This window comes from Dermochelys coriacea, chromosome 2, assembly GCF_009764565.3.
Source record: "Dermochelys coriacea isolate rDerCor1 chromosome 2, rDerCor1.pri.v4, whole genome shotgun sequence".
Taxonomy (NCBI): domain Eukaryota; kingdom Metazoa; phylum Chordata; order Testudines; family Dermochelyidae; genus Dermochelys; species Dermochelys coriacea.
In genome coordinates, this window is record NC_050069.1 from 37469973 (window position 1) to 37491270 (window position 21298).

Genomic DNA, 21298 nt, shown 5'->3' on the forward strand with positions numbered 1-21298 from the left:
CTGTTGGTCTGTCTGTATCCATCTGTTGTCTCTGGTCTTATATACTTACAATGTAAGTTCTTTGGGGCAGGGACTTTTTGTTCACTGTCCGTACAGCGCCTAGCACAATGGGTCCTGATCCCTGACAGGGTCTCATACATGCTATAGTCATACTAATAAATAATAGACTTCTGTAAGGCATTTGAGTTGGTGCAGCACAACTTTTTGATTAAAAATCAGAATGATACAAATGATCATGACACAGTAAATGGATTAAAAACTATCTGGACAGTCTCAAAATGTAAAATAGATGCACTAGTTCAAACAAGAGTTAGTTCAGGGAAGTGCTATGGCTTGTGTTAAATAAGAAGTCAGACAGCATTCTTATAGCGGTCCCTTTTGGCCCTGTAACCTATGACTAGGGTTGCCAACTTTCTAATTGCACAAAACGAAACACTCCTTCCCCGAAGTCTTGCCCCTCTTCTAAGGCCAGCCCCTGCTTGCTCCATACCACCCCCCAGTCACTTGCTCTCTCCCCCCACTCACTTTCACTGGGCTGTAGCAGGAGTTTGGGGTGCATGAGCAGGGTGAGGGCTCTGGCGCCAGAAATTAGGGTTTCAGTGTGCACGAGAGGGCTCTGGGCTGGGGATGAGGGATTTGAGGTGCAGGAGGGGGCTCAGGGCTAGGTCAGGGTGTTGGGGGGTTTTGGGAGGGAGTTTGGGTGCGGAAGGGGGCTCCAGGCTGGGGCAGGAGATTAGGGTGCAGAACAGGGTTCAGGGTCCCAGCCATGCTTTCTGTGGCTCCCAGGATCCTGCAGCCCCATGGTGCATGGGTGGCCAGGGGAGACTCCGCACAATACCACCAGGGTCCCTTTTCGACTGGGCATTCCAGTCGAAAACCAGATGTCTGGCAACCGTACCTATAAACTCTATCACAGTTCTCAAACTTTTGTGCTGGTGACCCCTTTCAAGAAGCAAGCCTGTGAGTGTGAACCCCCCTATAAATTAAAATCACTTTTTAATACATTTAACACTATTATAAATGCTGAAGGCAAAGCACGGTTTGAGGTAGAGGCCGACAGCTTGCGACCCCCTCATGTAATAACCTTGTGACCCCCTGAGGGGTCCCGATCCCCAATTAGAGAACTCTTGCTCTATCATTACTGTAGCTATGAGTATTAACAATTCCATTCAAATCCCCATCCTTCATTAGTCAGAATTCCAAGTAGGATGGGAACAAAGTACCTGGAAAAAGATTTTCAAAACCATAAAGGGTAGTTAGATGCTTAACTCCATTGAAGGCCAACAGGAGTTGGCCACTTAACTGCCTTGTGCTTCTGAACACACACACACACGGCAGGTTGTTTTGCTTTAGATTTCTCTAGGCTTTGGCATGTTGCAATTATTTTACACACATAGTAGTAAGAGTAGGAGCTTTAAAATAATTTAACTGTTGTAAAGATGCCCTCCCTAATATACTTCTTCCAAAGTTCAAAATTTTTTTTAAAAAATTATAACTGTCAAAGTTTAGAAACAGTATAAATATGAAATCATTTAAATCTTAATAAAAGTAGCTGCTGTGAAACAAACTAAAGTAGTGATTTAAAATCCCAGCTTTCCCAAAACAGCTTACCAAAAAAGACCACACTGCATTTTGAGATGTGAACCCAAATTATAGATGTCACTATCTGCAATTTACAATTCAAAACAATCGTAACAGAATGCTTCTATTCTAAGCACTACAGATCTGAAATCTTTGTGAAAAACTTTGTTATATATAGTTCTCTCCATGTAGATTATACAGAGCATAAATGTGAGACAAAAATAAAAATATACTATAGACCTTCAAATAACTATTTTATACCCTAGATTCACAGATTTTAAGGCTCGAAGGGACCACTATGATCATCTAATCTGACCTCCTGCATAATACAGTCCATAGACTTCTCTGAATTAATTCCTGCTTCAAGTCCAATGCCTATGGTTGAACTAGAGCACATTTTTTAGAAAAACATCCAATTGCAATACAAAAGTTTCCAGTGACCCATCACAACTTTGTAAATTGTTCTAATGGGAGGGCAAACCTCAACTAGCTGATGATAAAACTAACTCAGGGTTCAGGTGCTATGTCCTCCTTCATATATTTATATCCATACTATAATAAATGGTCGAGCTCTATGCTTTTTGCAAACATAAAACAATGTATTAAATAAAAAATAATATAATTCTGGCACGCAAGGTCAGAGCGCCACTCAAGTTTGACCACGCCAAATCTCAGTGAGTAGCATTGCAACCTGATGCAAAGGGTTGTAGCACAACTCACTCAAATAGCTGCCCCCATACTTATTATGATGGAGGGGTGGCCAGGCCAAACCTGTGTAGTACTGCAGCCCCACGTGCCAGGTCACAATGTCCAGAGTGGGGAGCCAGGCCCAGCTCCACAGAATAGGAGCCACTGCTGTGGTATGAGCATGGAATGGGCTTGCTCTTGAGGGTAAACTAGCTCTCCAGCTCTGCGTCCCACCACCTGGTGACAGGCCCAATCTCACCTCCCCCCACCCCATGGAACAAAACAATACTCAAATATGAAATTGCAGAGCTATTAACGTGCTATTAGCCTATTGCTTAAATCACCCTCTGTATCAAATGACTGGAGAGTAGCTAATATAAACACAATTTTTTTTTAAAAGGCTCCAGAGTCAATCTTGGCAATTACAGCCTGGTAAGCCTAACTTCAACACCAGGCAAATTGGTTGAAACTATAGTAAAAAAACAGAATCAGACACAGATGAATACGATATGCTGAGGAAGAGTGAACACTGCTTTTGTAAAGGGAAATCATGCCTCACTAATCTATTGGAATTCAACAAGCATGCGGACAGAGATGATCCAGCCCCAGACTCGGACTATAAGGCCAGAAGGGACCATCGTGATCTAGTCCAGAGGTTCTCAAACTGGGGGGCGTGACTCTCAGGGGGTCATAAGTGGTTATATCCAGGTCAGGAGCTGTCAGTTCCGTGGGGCTGATAGCCCCGAGCCTCCATTAAATTAAATCAACTCTCCCTGTCCTGTTTTTAAATTTATGGGGGTGGGGGGGTTGTCACATTCTTAAGCTAGCTGTGTGAAAGGGGTCACCAAAACAAAAAGTTTGAAAACCATTGATTTGCCTGACCTTCTGCACATTGTAGGCCACAGAACCTCACCCACCCACTTCTTTAATAGACCCATTCCCTCTGATGCTCCCGCTCCGGGGAGCTCTGGGATGACCCATGCTGGGAGGCTTGCTTCAAAATACTGTGTAGACATACCCTGTAAGATCTGTAAATATTTTGCTTGTTAGTGGACACCAAGTTTCCTATTATTAAGTAGGCCATCATGCTGGGGTGTTGCATCTTCCAAATAGGTTGGTCCCTGTTAGTGCTTCATTTCCTGAAAGTTGATTGGTAAGACCTTTTTAGTTACCCTTACTAAAGCAGTGCTTCTGAGTTAGAAAGATGTACTTTTAGGTTAGATAATATTCTTTCATTTAAGGGGACAGAGCATGAGAAATTTTTCATTATCATTCTGCTAAAGTAGCCATTTGTTTTGATTAATCTAAATTAACTCTGAAACCTAACATTGAAAACTTCTGTGCCAACTTTAAGTATTTCATCAATTTTAGAAAAATTGATTTTGTCTCGTCTCTCTGATCAGCAATGGAAATTGTCTTCAGCGTAACTTGATTGCCAGCTCTCTAACTGGATTCTTTTAAAGTTACTTCATAGTTTGGGTAAAATTAACTATATATCTCCAGAAAACTGGTTATTAAATTCCTATACTTTTATCAAGACCAGTTATTTCATACAAAGAGAATAACCTAAGAGTCAAATAATCTTTTGTTATGCAAATTGCATTGTGGCTCTGAGATGCTTTGTGTGTATTCTTTCTAGAATGATCAGAGTTTTTGTAGACTTGTAGCTAACCCAGCCAGTTTTACTTTGTGACGTGACAGACTCTTAATTAACCTAAAGTCCATGTTCTCTCATGAATTTTTTTCTACAGAGTGTCGGAAATTCCTTGAATTTCAACTCTTGTGATTTCTGGTCGTCTTGTTGTGTGGGTCGAGGACAGGTTTCAGCATTTATCTCTGTACTTGATCGGTGATGGGATTCAGCCTCCTAAACCAGAGGATCTTCCAGTTTATATATGGGGTTCAGTACTTCTTCCCACCAATGCCTGATTTCCCCCCTCCGCCACCCTGCACCCGTTCATACCCTTTCCTCATCTGGGCAGCAGTGAAGGTCAGGGTACAAGTGTTCAGTTTTTTTAGGCTGTGTATGTGACAAGTAGGCCCCTTGGTAAAGGGTCCCATGTTCTTTTCAAACAACTCCTGTCTCAGACCTGACAAACTCATTATGCCACACCTCTTGTAGGGTAGTTACCCGTAAAGGGTAACGTACGGTATCTATTGAAAACTCATAACTTATCAAGACTCATAATCATTACAAGATGTATGTAAGTATATTGAAGGTATGCTTTATGGACTTGGAGTAAAAGTTAGTCACCTGCGGATAATATAGCTTGGTGATGGCCCATTCAAGCAAGACTGAGTTATCATCCCTCCTTGGTTAGTTTCCTCTCAGTTTTCTAGCTTTGCTCCATCCCACAACTGTCAATGGAAAACCATCAGACACAACTGCAAATAAATGAAACCACTTTCAGATAAAAAAGGAACATTGATTTCCAGCTCTCTAATTGGATTCTTGCCCTGCCTATGAATAAAGACAGAAGACTGTTTTAGTAAACAAGATGGGGAGAGGCACTCTGTATCCATTCACTGAGGATATATCTAATGGCACGGGGGTATTTTCATAATAGTTTGGATCTTGGTTCCTGTGAAGCCAGCAGCTCTGTAAGACTGAACTTTGAGGTAAAACCTACTTTACTAAATAGGAAACTATTAGTAATGTAGGTCCTAGTTTGCATTTTGTTGTTTTGTGTAGTATTATCATTTGTTTCCATCACTCTCGTTTCTAGTTGAATCTCTGTTCTTTCTTAAATAAACCTTCATTTATTTTATTACAAGTGCTGTGTGTTATGTAGGAGTGGTGATATAAGGTAAAACTAGTAAACTGGGATACACTGCTCCTTTGGGGGAAGAGGATCTGGGATTTATGTGAGTAATCAGTCACATGCTGGATATCGCAGGGGAAATGCTTCAAACGAACTCAGGGCTGAGGTGCATCTATTGTTAGGCACCTAGGCAAAGACAGGGTTTGTATAGCCCAGAGGAGAGTGCTTGAGTGGCTAACAGCCACCACGGGCAAGGCTACTTCTTGCTAGAGGCCAGAGGTAACAAGGTGACTCTCAGCCCTGGGTACTCCAAGGACCGTGACAGGTGGAGTAAAGTATATCATGGTGCGCAGCTGTTCCTCAGTTCCTCTACCTGCTACCTCAGAATTCTGGGGAAGGGCCAACCTCACTAACTCTGCTGGATAAGCTTTCATTGAATACTAATGAGCATGTCTGTGGGTGGTGGGGGGGCAGAAGGGAAACATACTGGTGAAGCCAGAGCTCCTCTTTTCCCCCAAGCCTCATCCTGTGCCATCCCATCAGCATATACCTCTCTAATCACAGAGGCAAATGGAAGATTAATGGCTCTTCAGTGTATTAGGCTTGTAAGGTTAACTACTACTACTTCTGTAAGACCCCGCAAGTGAGATTTCTTTGTATACCAGCAATCCAGTATACCAGATATTTAAAAAAAATAGGTGCCACATAGCAAAATTCAGAAATTCAATTATTAGAATCTGGTGAAATTTTTTATTTTCTATAATTTTTTTTTTGTTTCTCTTGAAGTGTGTTAGAATGGCCATACTGGCCCAGTATCCTGGCGTCTGACAGTGGTCAGTGCCAGATGCTTCAGGGGAAATGAACAGAACAAGGTAACTTTGAGTTATCCAACTCCGTTATCCAGTCTTAGCTTCTGGCAGTTGGAGGTTTAGGGACACGCAGAGCATGGGGTTGCATCCTGAGCATTTTGGCTAATAGCTATTGATAGACCAATCTTCCATGAACTTATCTAATTCTTTTTTGAGCCCCATTAAAGGTCTGGCCTTCACAACATCTATGGCAATGAGTTCACACACTGCAATCAGCCTGTGGAAGATGTACTTCCTCTTTTGTTTTAAACCTGATGCCTGTTAATTTCACTGGGTGACCCCTGGTTCTTGTGTTATGCAAAGGGATAAATGACACTTTCACTTTCTCCACACCATTTGTGATTTGAGGACTTGAGTAACTCCCTAAGCTTCAGAGCCCAGCAAACATCCTGCCCTAAGTGAATTGTTTATGGATTAGACAAGGAATGACAGAAAATAAATTTGGAGGTTTGAGAAAGCAAAACCATTATCTGTTTTGAGAAGCTTTAGTGCACGGTTCCTTTTGTTTGACAACTTAAAATGCACTATTTCTAGATTTCAAGATGCAAATGTACGTTACACACATGGTTCCTTCTAACAAAAATTTTTGCAACTCACTAAACTTATGTTTAAACCATTTTGATGCAGTTTAGCTACCTTCTATAGACAAACATAGGCCCCTATCCTGCAAGAGGGTTTCTGCATCAATAAGGATCAGTTTGCAAGTTTGGGGCCTAAAACTGAATTCTTAGTTTCGCAAGTGCACTGACCAAAGTGAAAACTATACAGGATGCCCCTGTTGGATGAATAATCTGAATATATAAAATTACACAACTAGAGATACAGCTGAAAAGAACAACGTTTTTGGTGTGGTTTTATTTTGGAGACTGACTGTATGATGGCTGCCGTCTTTATATATATATGTAGGATCCACCAACTGCTGTACATTTGAATCCAGGGTAATTTTCTATAATACCAGTTTTCAGAGTAGCAGCCGTGTTAGTCTGTATTTGCAAAAAGAAAAGGAGTACTTGTGGCACCTTAGAGACTAAAATTTATCTGAGCATAAGCTTTTGTGAGCTACAGCTCACTTCATCACAAAAGCTTATGCTCAGATAAATTTGTTAGTCTAAGATGCCACAAGTACTCCTTTTCTTTTTATAACCAGTGCTTCTGGGTAGGGTCATCCTTAGGTACACGCAACATAAGCGGCTGTGCAGGGCTCCTGAAAATTTGGGGCACCACTGGGTCTTACTGTCCACCCTCCTAGCTTTCCTAACCCTGTTCTGACCCTTCCTGCAGGCTCCCACAGCTGGCTGCTACAGCCTGGTGAGTCTTCCTCGGGAGGGGGATCTAGTAGTTAAAGGTGAAAAAGCATTCCAGCCTGCCAGACCTATTAGCACAACATTGAAACGGTTAAAGAGCCATTCAAGGGGTAAAGAAGCTATTTAACAGGCATTTGCCAAACCCCAGGTATATAATGTCAGTTTCTGACTTTACTGACAAACAGTTGTGCATTACTGTAATATTTACCTCAGAAAATGTCAGTCTACAGGACCTTAGTTTAAAATTTGCTTTAAGAATATTTCATTAGAGTGTTGGTGAAGATTATAAAATCACATCTCTAAAAAAAAAAAAAATCCTTGTATAGATTTTCAGATGCACAATCTTTAGCCTTAAATGCTTGGATCTTCAGACATACAGTTTTTTAAATAAATCCTTCAAAAGACCACCCTTATCTAAAAATACACATTTTAATTACTATAGTAAAAAACACTTTCATCCAAAGTCTTCCTGTCCATCCGTTTCTCCCTTCACCCCCTCCCACCCCCCATTGAAGAGGTCCCTTTAAGGGACAACACCCCTTCCTTTGTCCATCTATCTGGAAGGAGTTTCCCTTTCTTTACTTCTATCTGATAACTAGTTTTAGGAGAACCCTCCAGAAAAATCAGTATCTTAGTAAGATCTAAAATCCTTTGTTATACCTAAAATCTTTGGAAACATTTTTTAAAAAGTATCAGAGAGGTAGCCATGTTAGTCTGGATCTGTAAAAGCAGGAGAGAGTCCTGTGGCACTTTATAGACTAACAGACATATTGGAGCATAAGCTTTCGTATTCACCCACAACAGCTTATGCTCCAATATGTCTGTTAGCCTATAAGGTGCCACAGGACTCTTTGCCACACTTTTTAAAGTTAGTGAAATTTCATAAACCTGTTTCTTGTTATAGAGATCACAACAAGTAAATTAGCGTTCCTTTTTCTAAGAGCAATGAACATTGTTATGAACACATTAAACCTCTGATTTAATACAATGTTTTTGTTTTAGTGAGTTAAATATGTAGTAATCTGGAATTACTACTTTAAGAAGGCTGAGTACATTTAAAATACAAAATCAATTACTGATTAAGAAAGTGTAAAACAAAGAAGAGCTGCATCATGTATTCCATAGTATTGAATGTTGTATTCAGCAAGACAGCTGATTCAACCTTACTACTAAGTTCTTGCAAATAAATGTCTTACAAACTTCAGGGCATATCAAAAAACCTGTGACTGACATTTTTTATTCCCAAGTTTAGTGCTTTTAATTAGGTACCTTCTGCATGTCCATTCTGCAGGGAGAGGGTACAGAGGTGGGCCAGGTGTTTTGTTATCCTTTGCTGCCTCTCCCCTGCCGTCGGGTTGCAAGCTCAGGCTGCCATCGGGCATGGGGCACCAGGTTAATAATACTGCGTAGGGCCCCATAAATCCTAAGGATGGCCCTGCTTCTGGGATGAAAGTTTACATTAGTGATAGCAGACAAACACAAAAACAGGTCTTTTCTTTGGCTTTTAAGTATATTTTCTGTGTAATTAATGTTTGTATAGGGTTTTGAAAACTTAAAATATGTGGAAAGTACTGTTACTGAATCAAAGTGCACCACTGAATTACTTTACTTCAAAAAAAAAAAAAAAACCCACCCATTTGGGGCTAGATTCAAAAGACGGACTTGGGCACTGAAATGCTGAAAGTTACAGCATCTAATCTTTAGGTATGCACATAGTGGAATTCGCATCAGCAAGTTAGGGGCTCAGGCTTCCCTCACGATGCATGGGGAAAGCTAGGTGCCAAAAAAGGGATTCACAAGAGTCAGCAAGCTGAATTGAGAACCATCTAAACAAGCAGTAGGAAATGCCAATGAGAGGAGTGTGGCCTAAGCCCCATCCCTCAAAGGCAATTATGCGCTTGCCTTTGGCCTGGAGTTAGTGCCTCTCTCTATTCAGGATTCCAGCTATTAACCCATTCATGGAGTTAGGCACCAAAGCCAAGTCAGCCCTTTCTCAAGGAGGAAAAAAAAAAAAAAAAAAAAGCCAGAGGGGGAGGAAGAGGCCTGTCCCCAACAGCCTAGTAGTTAGAGCACCCATTCAAGATGTGGGAGACCCCCGTTCCCTGCTCCAAGTCAGGTAGACTAGGGAATTGAACTGAACTCGGGTCTCCCCTACTCCCAGGTGAGTGCCCTGGGCTATAAGGTAGTTGTGGGTGAGGAGGGAAGAGTTGTGTCTCTCCTTCTGAAGCTGTTCCACTTTGTATAAAATACTTAAATATCCATTGGAGCGGGGACTGGAACCTGGGTCTCCCAGGAGAGCGTACTAACCACAGAGGCTAGAGTGTCATTCTCACTCTCTCTTGCCCAATGAATACTTATTTATATAAAGTGGAATGGCTTCAATGAGAGAGACCCACCCCAGAACACTTAACACTCATTGGTTAGGCCACTCACCTATGGGGATGGGGAGACCAGAGTTCAAGTCCCTGCTCCAAAACAAGCAAATTGGGGATTTGAACACCAAAGCCTGGGTGACTGCTCTAACTACTGGGTTATTGGGTTCAAAGGGCCTGATCTGGTAGGCATGCTCTTAGGCAGACTGAGCATAGCTAACAGATCAGTCCCTGCAGGCAAGATAGGTAGGGGAACTTTCACTGGGGCTTAGGTGAGAGCTAAGCCCTGAGCTGCTTGGTGCTGTCAGGACTTAGGCTGTGTGCATGCCCCAGCACAGAAATATAGGCAACTGGGGGACTTTAACAGTGGAAATTTAGGTTTCCGAGTAGCAGCCGTGTTAGTCTGTATTCGCAAAAAGAAAAGGAGTACTTGTGGCACCTTAGAGACTAACAAATTTATTAGAGCATGAGCTGTAGCTCACGAAAGCTTATGCTCTAATAAATTTGTTAGTCTCTAAGGTGCCACAAGTACTCCTTTTCTTTTAGTGGAAACTTAGGCACTTACAGGAGTAGGCAGCAGCTCACCAGTCATTTTGTGAATGCCAATAGCACCTAAATGTTAAGGTCCTTAACATGGCAGTTAAGTGTTTAAGCCCCCCTTGTGAATCTGTGCGTGTCCTTAAAGTTTGATAAAAGTTACATAAAAGTTTTTGCTTGAGAGAAAACTACTTATGTCTCAATTATAGGAAAATTGTTCACATCTTTCACATGGGTATTTTTAAAATAGTTTGAGAGATCAGAATTTTCCCCACACAGGACACGTCTAAAATTGCATTTTAACATGACTGACTGGGCATTTTTGCTATATAGACATACACACAGTAATTAAACTTCTATGATTCTAGACACACCCCAATCCTAAGAAACAGAAAGGCAAGGAAACACCTTTCTGATTCCAATCCTCATTTTAAAATACAAGCACAGTTACGTATACCAAGATTTCTAAACTAATTTAATAGTTAATTTTTTAAATATACTATATAGATATTCATAGAATATCAGGGTTGGAAGGGACCTCAGGAGGTCATCTAGTCCAACCCCCTGCTCAAAGCAGGACCAATCCCCAATTTTTGCCCTGGATCCCTAAATGGCCCCCTCAAGGATTGAACTCACAACCCTGCATTTAGCAGGCCAATGCTCAAGCCACTGAGCTATCCCTCCCCCACAATTAAATATTAAAAAGATGAAGGGGATGGAGGCAGGAAACCAAGTCCTTTCCTCACAACTCTACAACAGCTGTTATTTTGTGATTTGTCCCATCTTTTTTCTACATGAACACACTGCCAGAGGGCAGCTGCTCAAACTCTGAAAAGTTGGAGGTCTGTAGATTTAGCCTAAATGTTCAGTGAAGGGCAAAAGTATTTATCTGTGCAGTCAAGCAGGAACTAAACTTTTAGTAACTAATAGATGTGGTAAAAAAAAAAAAAAAATCACAATCTTGTTTCACAGAAATAAAAATTAAGTTGGTCTTTTAAAGATGGGATGCATGCATGTGTGTTTCCAATGTACTACAAGTGCTCTCAGTCTACTATTCTTCTGTTTAACATGGCTCATTTTTAGTTGTATTAAATTAATATTACTTTAAAAGCTTGGTTTTCTGGTGCTGTATTTTCCTTTAACTTTTATAATATTTCAGTGCTATACCTAATGTGGACTATGGAGTAAGAAGTCTTGATTTTACAGTCGCTCATCACCCTCATATACAAAATGGTTTAAATTTTTAAAATCAGAATTTGTATAGACTAGTTTGAATTTATATTTTTGACTTCCATTAAAAAAAGCTGAATAAGACCACCAAGACACATCAGATCTAAAGGAATCTGAATCTAGATAAGACTTGTATATGCTCCTAATACACAGGCTTCCTCTGTCTCCCTCCACCCCAGGTTAAAGACAAACCTTTCAAACAAACATTCTTCAAAACAGGAGATGTTAATGAAGTTAGTCACTAGTCAGGAGAAGAGATGACATGATGATAGTTTTCAAGTACATAAAAGGTTGATACACAGAGTGAGAAAAAATTCTTCTCCTTAACCTCTGAGGATAGGATAAGAAGCAGTGGACCTAATGTCCAACCTAAATCGCTCTTGCTGTAATTTAAGAAAAACTTCCTAACAGTCAGGGTGATTAAGCACTGGAATAAATTGCCTAGGGAGGTTGTGCAATCTCCATCATTGGAGATTTTTATGAGCAGGTTAGACAAACACCTGTCAGGGATGGTCTAGATCAGTGGTCCTAACTTTTTCCCCTCCCACGGACAACTTGAAAAATTACTGAGGGTCTTGGCTGACCACTTGATTGCCAGGAGCTAGGATTCACAATGTGACAGAAAGACTGCTGAGACTCATCAAGCCCTTGGATTGCTCTCTCTTCCTACTTCTCCATGTGGGCACCAATGATACTGCCAAGAACGACCTTGAGCGGATCACTGCAGACTACGTGGCTCTGGGAAGAAGGATAAAGGAGTTTGAGGCGCAAGTGGTGTTCTCGTCCATCCTCCCTGTTGAAGGAAAAGGCCCAGGTAGAGACAGTCGAATCATGGAAGCCAACGAACGGCTATGCAGGTGGTCTTTAGAGAAGGCTTTGGATTCTTTGACCATGGGACGGTGTTCCAAGAAGAAGAATTGCTAGGCAGAGATGGGCGCCACTTAACGAAGAGAAGGAAGAGCATCTTCACAAGCAGGCTGGCTAACAGTGAGGAGGGCTTTAAACTAGGTTTAATGTTGACTATGGAGCTAGAATTTGGCCCATTACATCATCCATTAGTTAAAGAAAATTGTATTGTTTAGTTTCAGTTATTTGATAACTATGAGGTACTTACTATAAAATATGCGACACACTGACAGGCTAGCTCAGGCCATAGCCATAGGCCAATTCACTCGTATGTGAATATTAAAGAAGTGTATTAGTATGTATTCAAACTAATTACCCAGGAAAGAATTTTCTGTAGTATCTGGCTGGTGAATCTTGCCCATATGCTCAGGGTTTAGCGGATTGCCATATTTGTGGTCAGGAAGGAATTTTCCTCCAGGGCAGATTGGAGAGGCCCTGGAGGTTTTTCGCCTTCCTCTGTAGCATGGGGCATGGTTGACTTGAGGGAGGCTTCTCTGCTCCTTGAAGTCTTTACACCATGATTTAAGGACTTCAATAGCTCAGACATAGGTGAGGTTTTTCATAGGAGTGGGTGGGTGAGATTCTGTGGCCTGCGCTGTGCAGGAGGTCGGACTAGATGATCAGAATGGTCCCTTCTGACCTTAGTATCTATGAATCTATAATTCATTTGTATGCTAATAGAGATCAAAAAAGATGCTAATGTTATTGTACTTACTTATCTGTAATAGCAAACAGCTGGTTACAGAGCCAGAAGAGTACCCAGAAGACACCTACTACAGGACAGGCCCAATAAAGAAAGTAACAGAATGCCACTAGCTGTCACCTTCAGCCCCCAACATCAAGGTTCTACAATCTATCCTGAAGGACAAGCCCTCACTCTAACAGATATTGGGAGACAGGCCAGTCCTCGCTTACAGACAACCCCCCAACCTGAAGCAAATACTCACCAGCAACCACACAACAAAAACACTAACCAAGGAACCTATCCTTGCAAAAAAGCCCATTGCCAACTCTGTCCACATGGACCTATTCTCCATGAATTTATCTATCAATGGCTACTAGCCAGGATAAGCAGTGATAGTGTCCCTAGCCTCTGTTTGCCAGAGGCTGGGAATGGGTGACAGGATGGATCACTTGATTACCTGTTCTGTTCATTCCCTCTGATGCTCCTGGCATTGGACACTGTCAGAAGATAGGATACTGGGCTGGATGGACTTGTCGGCCCCAGTATGGCTGTTATGTTGTTTTAGCATAAGTAGTTAACACATATTTCAATCGACCATTCAAGGAGAAGGGGAAATGGGGGGAAAAGCCGGGGGGGGGGGGGGGGGAAGAAGAGAAGAGTAACTGGGTTATACAGATTGTTATAGTAAACAATAAATCCAGTGCATCTCTTGTCCATGATTTTCAGTATCTAGCAAAGTTATTAATTTAAGCTTGTCTTTTGTTAAAACACCAAACCACCTGTGGGTGAACATTCTTCACAAAGCCATCACTCTACACATGACCTCAGTTCTCCTCCTCAAAGGAAACCTGCACAACACTTTTGAAAGATGAGCCTAGGAGCTTAAATTTATAACTTTGTTAGATACTAAAAATCATGGACTGAAGAGAGATGCTGGATTTATTGCTTATTACAACAATCTATGACCCACTTAACCACCCTTCCCAGCTTCACCCCCCCCCCCCCAAATCCTTTCAATCATAAGAGGGGGAGAAATGCAGGCCACTTCCCCCTGAATGGTCCTTTGAAATGTGTTTACTTGTTCGAAACAATCTGTTCCATCTTTTATTTAGCTGTGGCACTGAGTACATTTCCCACTCCCGAAGAACAGCTCTGTGTAAGATGGAAAGCTTGTCTCTCACAACAGAAGTTGGTCCAAGAAAAGATATTACCTCACCCACCTCGTATCTCTAGAAGTAATGCTCACAATTTTACACTATCAGCACATAGACATTGACAAAATAAAGGGAGTTCAAAGAAAAACAAAAGTGACAGATCAGCAGGAAGGATTGATTTACATACATTTCAACTTACCAACAAATAAAGGCTAGAAATAAAGTGTATAGATATCTTAAGGATGTGCATACTATGAAGGCTGAAAAAACTGTGCAGGTTATTGCCAGTAATCAGGTGACCTGGGGAAACTAAAGATATAGGGTTTGTCTACACAGGGAACTTGACCACTATAGCTGTAGTAGAGTAGTTTATTCCATCTTTATAATAGTTTATTCTGCTCTAAATATTATGGACAATTTCCCTGTTATTGACAAGTCATAAGAACAGCCATACTCTGTCAGAACAAAGATCCACCTAGCCCAGTATCCTGTCTTATGACAGTAGCCAATGCCAGATACATCAGAGGGAATGAACAAAACAGGTAATCATCAAGTGATCCAACCCGTCGCCCATTCCCAGCTTCTCGCAAACAGAAGCTAGGGTCACCATCCCTGCCCATCCTGGCTGATGGCAATTGATGGACCTATCCTCCATGCATTTATCTAGTTCCTTTTTGAACCCTGTTATTGACTTGGCCTTCACAACACCCTGTGGCAAAGAGCTCCACAGGTTGACTGTCCTTCCTTTTGTTTGTTTTAAACCTGCTGACTATTAGTTTCATTGGGTGACCCCTGGTCCTTGTTTTATGAGCAACTAACATGTCCTTATTTACTTTCTCTACACCAGTCATGACTTTATAGACTTCTATCATATCCCCCCTTGGTCATCTCTTTTCTAAGCTGAAAAGTCCCAGTCTTATTAATCTCTCCTCATATGGAAGCTGTTCCATACCCCTAATCATTTTTGTTGCCCTTTTCTAATTTCAATAGATCTTTTTTGAGAGGGGGTGACCAGATCTGCACGCAGTATTAAAGAGGTAGGTGTAACGAATTTAGAGAGACAATATCATTTGTTTTTTAATATTAAGATGCCGTGTCTGTCAGAAGTTGCAGAAGTCACGGATACTGTGACTTTCCACGACCTCTGTGACTTCTCCAGGGGCCAGCGTGGCTGACTCAAGGACCACCCTAGCAGATGGCTCCAGGGCCAGCTGGTCGGTGACCCCCGGGACAGCCACACCAGCCACTGGCCCATAGTGCCACCCTCGCTACCCCAAAGAGCAATGCCCCTTAGCCTCTCCCAACAACCCCCCACCACCTTCCAGCACCCCCTCCCCAAGATTTTAAATCACAGGTATTTTTAGTAAAAGTCATGGACAGGCCATGAGCTATGAATTTTTGTTTATTGCCCGTGACCTGTCCATGACTTTTACTAAAAATACCAGTGACTAAATCCTAGCCTTACTTATTTACGCCTTTCTTAATGATTCCAAACCCTGTTAGCTTCTTTGACTGCCACTGCAAATTGAGTGGATGTTTTCAGAGAACTATCCACCTAGACTCCAAGATCTTTCTTGAGTGGTAACAGCTAATTTAGACTCCATCATATGATGAATGCAAAGTAATGCATATATAAACATTGAATTTAATCTGCCACTTTGTTGCCCACTCACCCAGTTTTGAGAGATCCCTTTGTAACTCTTCCTGGTCTGCAGTGGACGTAACTATCATGAGTAGTTTTGTGTCATCTGCAGATTTTGCCACCTCACTGTTTACCTCTTTTTCCAGATCATTTGAGTACGTTAAACATTACTGGTCCCAGCACAGACCCCTGCGGGCCACACTACTTACTTCTCTCCATTCCAAGAGCTGACCATTTATTCCTTTGTTTGCTGTGTCTTAACCAGTTACTGATCCAGGAGAGGACCATCCCTTCCCTCTTATTCCATGACAGCTTACTTTGCTTAAGAGCCTTTGGTGAGGGACCTTGTCAAAGGCTTTCTGAAAATTTAAGTACACTATATCCACTGGATCATCCATGTCCACATTTTTGTTGATCCTCCCTTCAAAGAATTCTATTAGATGCATGAGGCATCATTTCCCTTTACAAAAACCACAGACTCTTCCACAAAAATCATGTTCATCTAGGCGTCTGACAATTTTGTTCTTTAATATAGTTTCAACTAGTTTGCACGGTACTGACATTAGGCTTACTGGCCTATAATTGCAAGGATCACTTCTGAAGCCTTTTTTGTTCCACATTGTACTCAGAGTCCCAGCTAAATACAATTCCCAGACACGGAAAAGGAGCTCTGTGTAAACTAGAAAGCTTGTCTTTCAACAGAAGTTGGTTCGTTACCTTACCTGCCTTGATTCTCCAACATCCTGGGACCAACATAGCTATAATACCACAATACAGAACATTTTTACAAAAACAATGTTTTAGTATTTTCTCTACTGAGTCTGAGCTGAAGCAACGTTCTTTGTTTCAACAAACCTCCCCCACTGCAACTTGAGACCATTACTCCTTGTCTGTCATCTACTACCACTGAGAACAGTCTAGATCCATCCTCTTTAGAACCCCCTTTCAGGTAGTTGAAAGCAGCTACCAAATCCCCCCTCATTCTTCTCTTCTGCAGACTAAACAACCCCAGTTCCCTCAGCCTCTCCTCGTAAGTCATGTGCTCCAGCCCCTAATAATCTTCATTACCCTCTGCTGGAAGCCCTCAGAGTTACAAACACCAGTATTATGAACTGACCAGTTGGGACCAAAGTACACAATCAGGCAGCAGCACAGTCACCAACCCCGCCCCCCCTCCCCCCCATACAGTACAGTACTGTGTTAAATTACTAAAAAAAAGGGGGAGCAGTATTTTCTTCTGCATAGTAACGTTTCAAAGCTGTATTAAGTCAATATTCAGTTGTAAACTTTTGAAAGAACAGTTTAGTCTGTTTTCACGGTAATTTAAGAAAGCGGGGAATCTTCAGGGCCCAATTTTGTATCAATTTATTAATAGGCTTTGCTATGTCACCCGTCACAGTAATAGAAACTCCTCACATACATTAATGAACTTAGCCATACAACTCTGTTGCAAAGTAGGGAAGTGGCATCCCCATTTACAGATGGTGAACTGAGGCAGAGCACCCTCACATCTTCTCTTTTGGGAGAAAGGTCTCAAGAAAGAGAATACCCAAAATCACCCTGTCAAAGGAAAGGATAAGACAAAGGGGAAGGCAGAGCCACCGGTGCAGAGGCCCTGTGCCTCAGCATTAGCTTTGCCCCTCCCCCCAGCATATCTTCCTGGCTCAAGTGAAGCTATACAAGAAACTTCCTCTCCCCCTGTAGATGGCCATGGAAAAGTCAAGGTGGGCTATATAGATACAGTAATATAGCCTGTGGCTCCATTATCTGTACCACAGATTTTTTACAAAGCCACAGAGAGGATGATATGCATCCTTGGACCACCCCACTCCTCCCTAGTGGCCTGTCAAGTCTCCATTCATTATTCTCAAGCGGGACCCTGTGTGGAGGCCTCCACAAGGTCAAAAGTAATGAGACAAAAGAAAATAGGGCCAACAAAGGAGACCAGACCCCCCCTTCTGCACACAAAGCTGGGGACAGCTGCATACAGAGGGTCCCCTCCATGCACAAGTTTACCCAAGGTCACACAAGTCTATGGCAAAGTCAGGATTAGACCCTGAATCACCTTAATTTAGAGCCAGTGCCTTAAACATTCCTGCTTTCTGGGTCTTGAAAAATCCAAATAGCTATGCATAATGATAAGGATTATTTTCATGGCAAGTGGTGATGGTGGGGATGAAGACAAGTTCCTGCAGAATTTATGCTTTCATTTAAAATGAATTGTTTCTACCTCTTATGGTTACAAAGATGACCATCCAAGCATTAACTTATTCTCAACTCCAGGGCACCTGCCACTAGACAAAGCTGTCCCAAGCAGCAGCAGAATCAACCTTAAACAACTCTAGTCAGTTTCACTGCTGCCCCATAGACCTACTGTTGAGGGACTGGGGCTCTGCTGCTCTACCCTTCTTCCAGCATCCATTATTGTGTCTTCATCCCAAGAAAAGCTTAAGTAATTGGCATGACTGGGCAGCAGTGGAACTGACAAAGGGTTCAACATAGCAGTGAAACTGACTAGAGGATGGTCATGGTCTCAAATGTACTGGAAAAACAAAAGAGCTTTTTCTTCCCACCTTATTGCTTTAGTTACTCAATCAGCCTGCTGGTAGCATCATTATTGGGTCCTCAGCCCCCGATAAAAGCACTCAAGTTTTTCCTTGTGCCCCTCTGCCACTTCCATCTTTTGCATTAGCCTCTGGCAAGTACATGTCTGGTAAGTACTTCAATGGACTTGATGACTTTTTCCCCTCCTGTTTAAAAACGGCTTTGAAACTTGTTTTACAAGTCTCTCAACAAGAGCTTTCCTACCACTATTACAACTAACAAGGTTTTTCTTCAGATGGCAAGCTCCCAGAAAAAACTAAGTGTATTATAATTTTTCAGAAACAATTTATTTGGGTGTACGAAGTGCTTCTTTTCTTGTCAACTTTCAAAACAGATGCAGTTTTCTTTTTTAAAAAAAAAGTTCAGTCAGGAGACCTCAGGAAACAAAGAATGGGAAGTAGGCATGAGATTATGTGCTCAGTCTCCTTGATGCACAGCACACAACAAAGCATCTCGGGAGGGGTGGGAAAGGCAAATTTAAGCTACTTTTATACCCTTTGGATTCTGGCCTGATCAAGGTTCTGCTTGTCACTGGACATAATTTAGGCATTTCAGGGAGTTGCTCTAAATCTTGGAAATCCTGGCTCTGCAACCCAGAGAGGCCCAGAATAGCCACAGTAATGTGTACTATTGGCTTGCAAGGGTCTGCACAGGACAGCATACAGCTGTCATACACCTTATCTGCACATCCAGGAGGCTGCAACAGGGTGGAGAAGCACTTCCTAAGTGTTCAAATGGGCAGCTAGTTTTACATTACCTACCTTTCCTTCCAAGTATTATAGGATGGCAGAAAGATTTATCGGTTTATAAATCATTCCTTTCCAATTGTTCCCAGTTATATTACTTGAATGCAACAAATATTACAAAACAGGGAGGGGCAACTCACCTCCATTTGGACAGCAGCAGTGTCCTGGTCATAATGTCCCATCATATTTGGAAAAAATGTCATATTGTAGGTCATTCCTGTACACCTGGAAACAGTAATTGGTTCACAGGTGAACAGACTGTGCCCTTGTATCAGGGTTAAGATTAGATTGTAAATCACAAAAAACACAAATATTCCCATTTTTGTCAAGATTTCTGATTTTAGCACATAATTTTGGTCAGTGGTTACAGAGATTATTTTTCCATATGGAAGTCAATCTTCATCTTCATTTTTTCCTTCCAGAAGAACATGGACAAAGAGCAGTGAAAAGCTGATCAAGCTCCTTGCTTCTCATGGGACTTTCCCAATCTGTACAATCCTGATTCCTTGAAAAAAATTTTTCTCCGTATTTGTGAACTGTAAAAACAAAAAGACATTGCAGCTCAGTGGTAATTATCTGTACAAAAGCCAGTAAATGACATGAAACAGTAGACTTTCTAGCAGAGAAAGCAGGTTTCTATAAATCTGCAAAATGAAAAGACAACTTTTCCCAGGCCTCATTCTCCTCTTACTTGATACTGGTGTAAATGAAGAGTAACTCCACAATGCATCCGATGAAGTGAGCTGTAGCTCACGAAAGCTTATGCTCTAATAAATTTGTTAGTCTCTAAGGTGCCACAAGTCCTCCTTTTCTTTTTGCGAATACAGACTAACACGGCCGCTACTCTGAAAAAAGTAACTCCACAGAATCACAGAAATGCAGGGCTAGAAGGGAGACCTCAAGAAGCCATCAAGTCCAGCCCCTATGCTGTTGCAGGACAAAAATCAAGCTAGATCATCTCTGACAACAAGTGTTTGCCTCCCCTTCTTTTGTCAACACTAAGCACACCCACTTTTTTTAATCTTTCACAGTGGGTCAGGTTTGCTAAATCTGAAGTCAAGAGCCACCAACGAAGCGGAGCGGGGAGGTCAAGCGGCAGCTTAATCTTCAATCACACCCAGTACCTGTCCAATGGCTCCAAGCAGGCAAGGGGACTTTCCAGACAAGAAATCAATTTCCCCCACCCCCACGCAGCCGCTGAGGTTACAGCGGGGAATACGTACAGCAGACAGGCGACCCGGCGCGGGCTCTGCACTCACACCGCTCCGCGCTCCGGTACCTGGCTCGCCGGGACTGGCTGAGCGTAACCCTCCCCCCCCCCCGATCGGTTCGCTTTGACACCGCTCAGCTACCGCCTTGCCCCGGAGCTACAGCTGCAGCCTCCACCCCGCGCCGGGGCTTGGATTCCAGCCCGTCCCTGGGAAGCTGCGCCTGGGGCAGGACCACGGAACTTGCTCCACGGCCCCGCTCCAGGCGGCCCCAGCCGGCATGGACACGGCTCCGCCCAGGGAGCGGGCACAACGCACCCTGCCCCCAAGCCATCCGGGGACCCCGGGCCCCGCCCCCGCCCCTCGGGAGCCGCGACGCGGCGTTGCGGGGAAGGGGGCCACCCTCCCCGGTACGTGCCCGCCCTCACACCCTCCCTGCCGCGCCACGGGCGGAAGTCGCCCGCGGCTGCGCAGCCACCCCCCGCCCCGGGAAAAAACCCGGCGGGGTGGCTCAGCCCTTGAGGGCGCAGAAGCCCGTTCTTCACCTCAGCCACGCGCGGCGGCGGCGGCTCCTCCCCCCTCCAATGGCCGCTGCGAACCACCGACAGGACGTGGCGTCTCCACCCCAGGCCGCAGAATCCCGCGATATTTGAAAGCCGGCGGGCAGGAGCGTGAGGGGGCGGTGCCCGCACGGCCGCGTGGCACGCACAGCCCGGCGCGAGGCGGCCCGCCCGTCCGCCGATCGCGAGCCGCTGCCTGTCAGCCCCGGGCAGGCCCAGGCCCAGGCCCAGACCCATCCCCATTGCGGGGCAGGCCTGGCCCTTGCTACCTGGGAACCAGCGATGCACAGGGATAATTTAAATCGGATTTTAAACCTATAATAGTTGAACCAGTGCAAGCTCCCGTGTGAACACCGCAATTGGGCGTGAGGATGGCTTACTGCCCTTTAGTCCTGTTAAACCTACCCCTAGGCTACCCGGAGATGAGCCACACTTTACTGAACTAAGAATG

At 43.2% G+C, this 21298-nt stretch overlaps 1 protein-coding gene across 5 annotated transcripts in view; it reads right to left on the reverse strand.

The window, feature by feature from the left end:
• Window positions 1-21021, reverse strand: part of FZD6 (frizzled class receptor 6) — a 55996-nt gene extending 34975 nt beyond the window's left edge. The window contains exons 1-2 of one of the 5 annotated variants that reach the window (XM_038392033.2): window positions 20833-21021; window positions 19220-19615 (exon numbers count right to left, since the gene is read on the reverse strand). In XM_038392033.2, coding sequence (XP_038247961.1) covers window positions 19220-19399 — 180 coding nt within the window. In that variant the 5' untranslated portion in view covers window positions 19400-19615; window positions 20833-21021. Of the gene's footprint in view, window positions 1-19219; window positions 19616-20203; window positions 20272-20302 lie in introns of those variants that run through there. The other 4 variants (XM_043507465.1, XM_038392030.2, XM_038392037.2 and 1 more) reach the window with 4 other exon arrangements.
• Window positions 21022-21298: the final 277 nt, after the last annotated feature.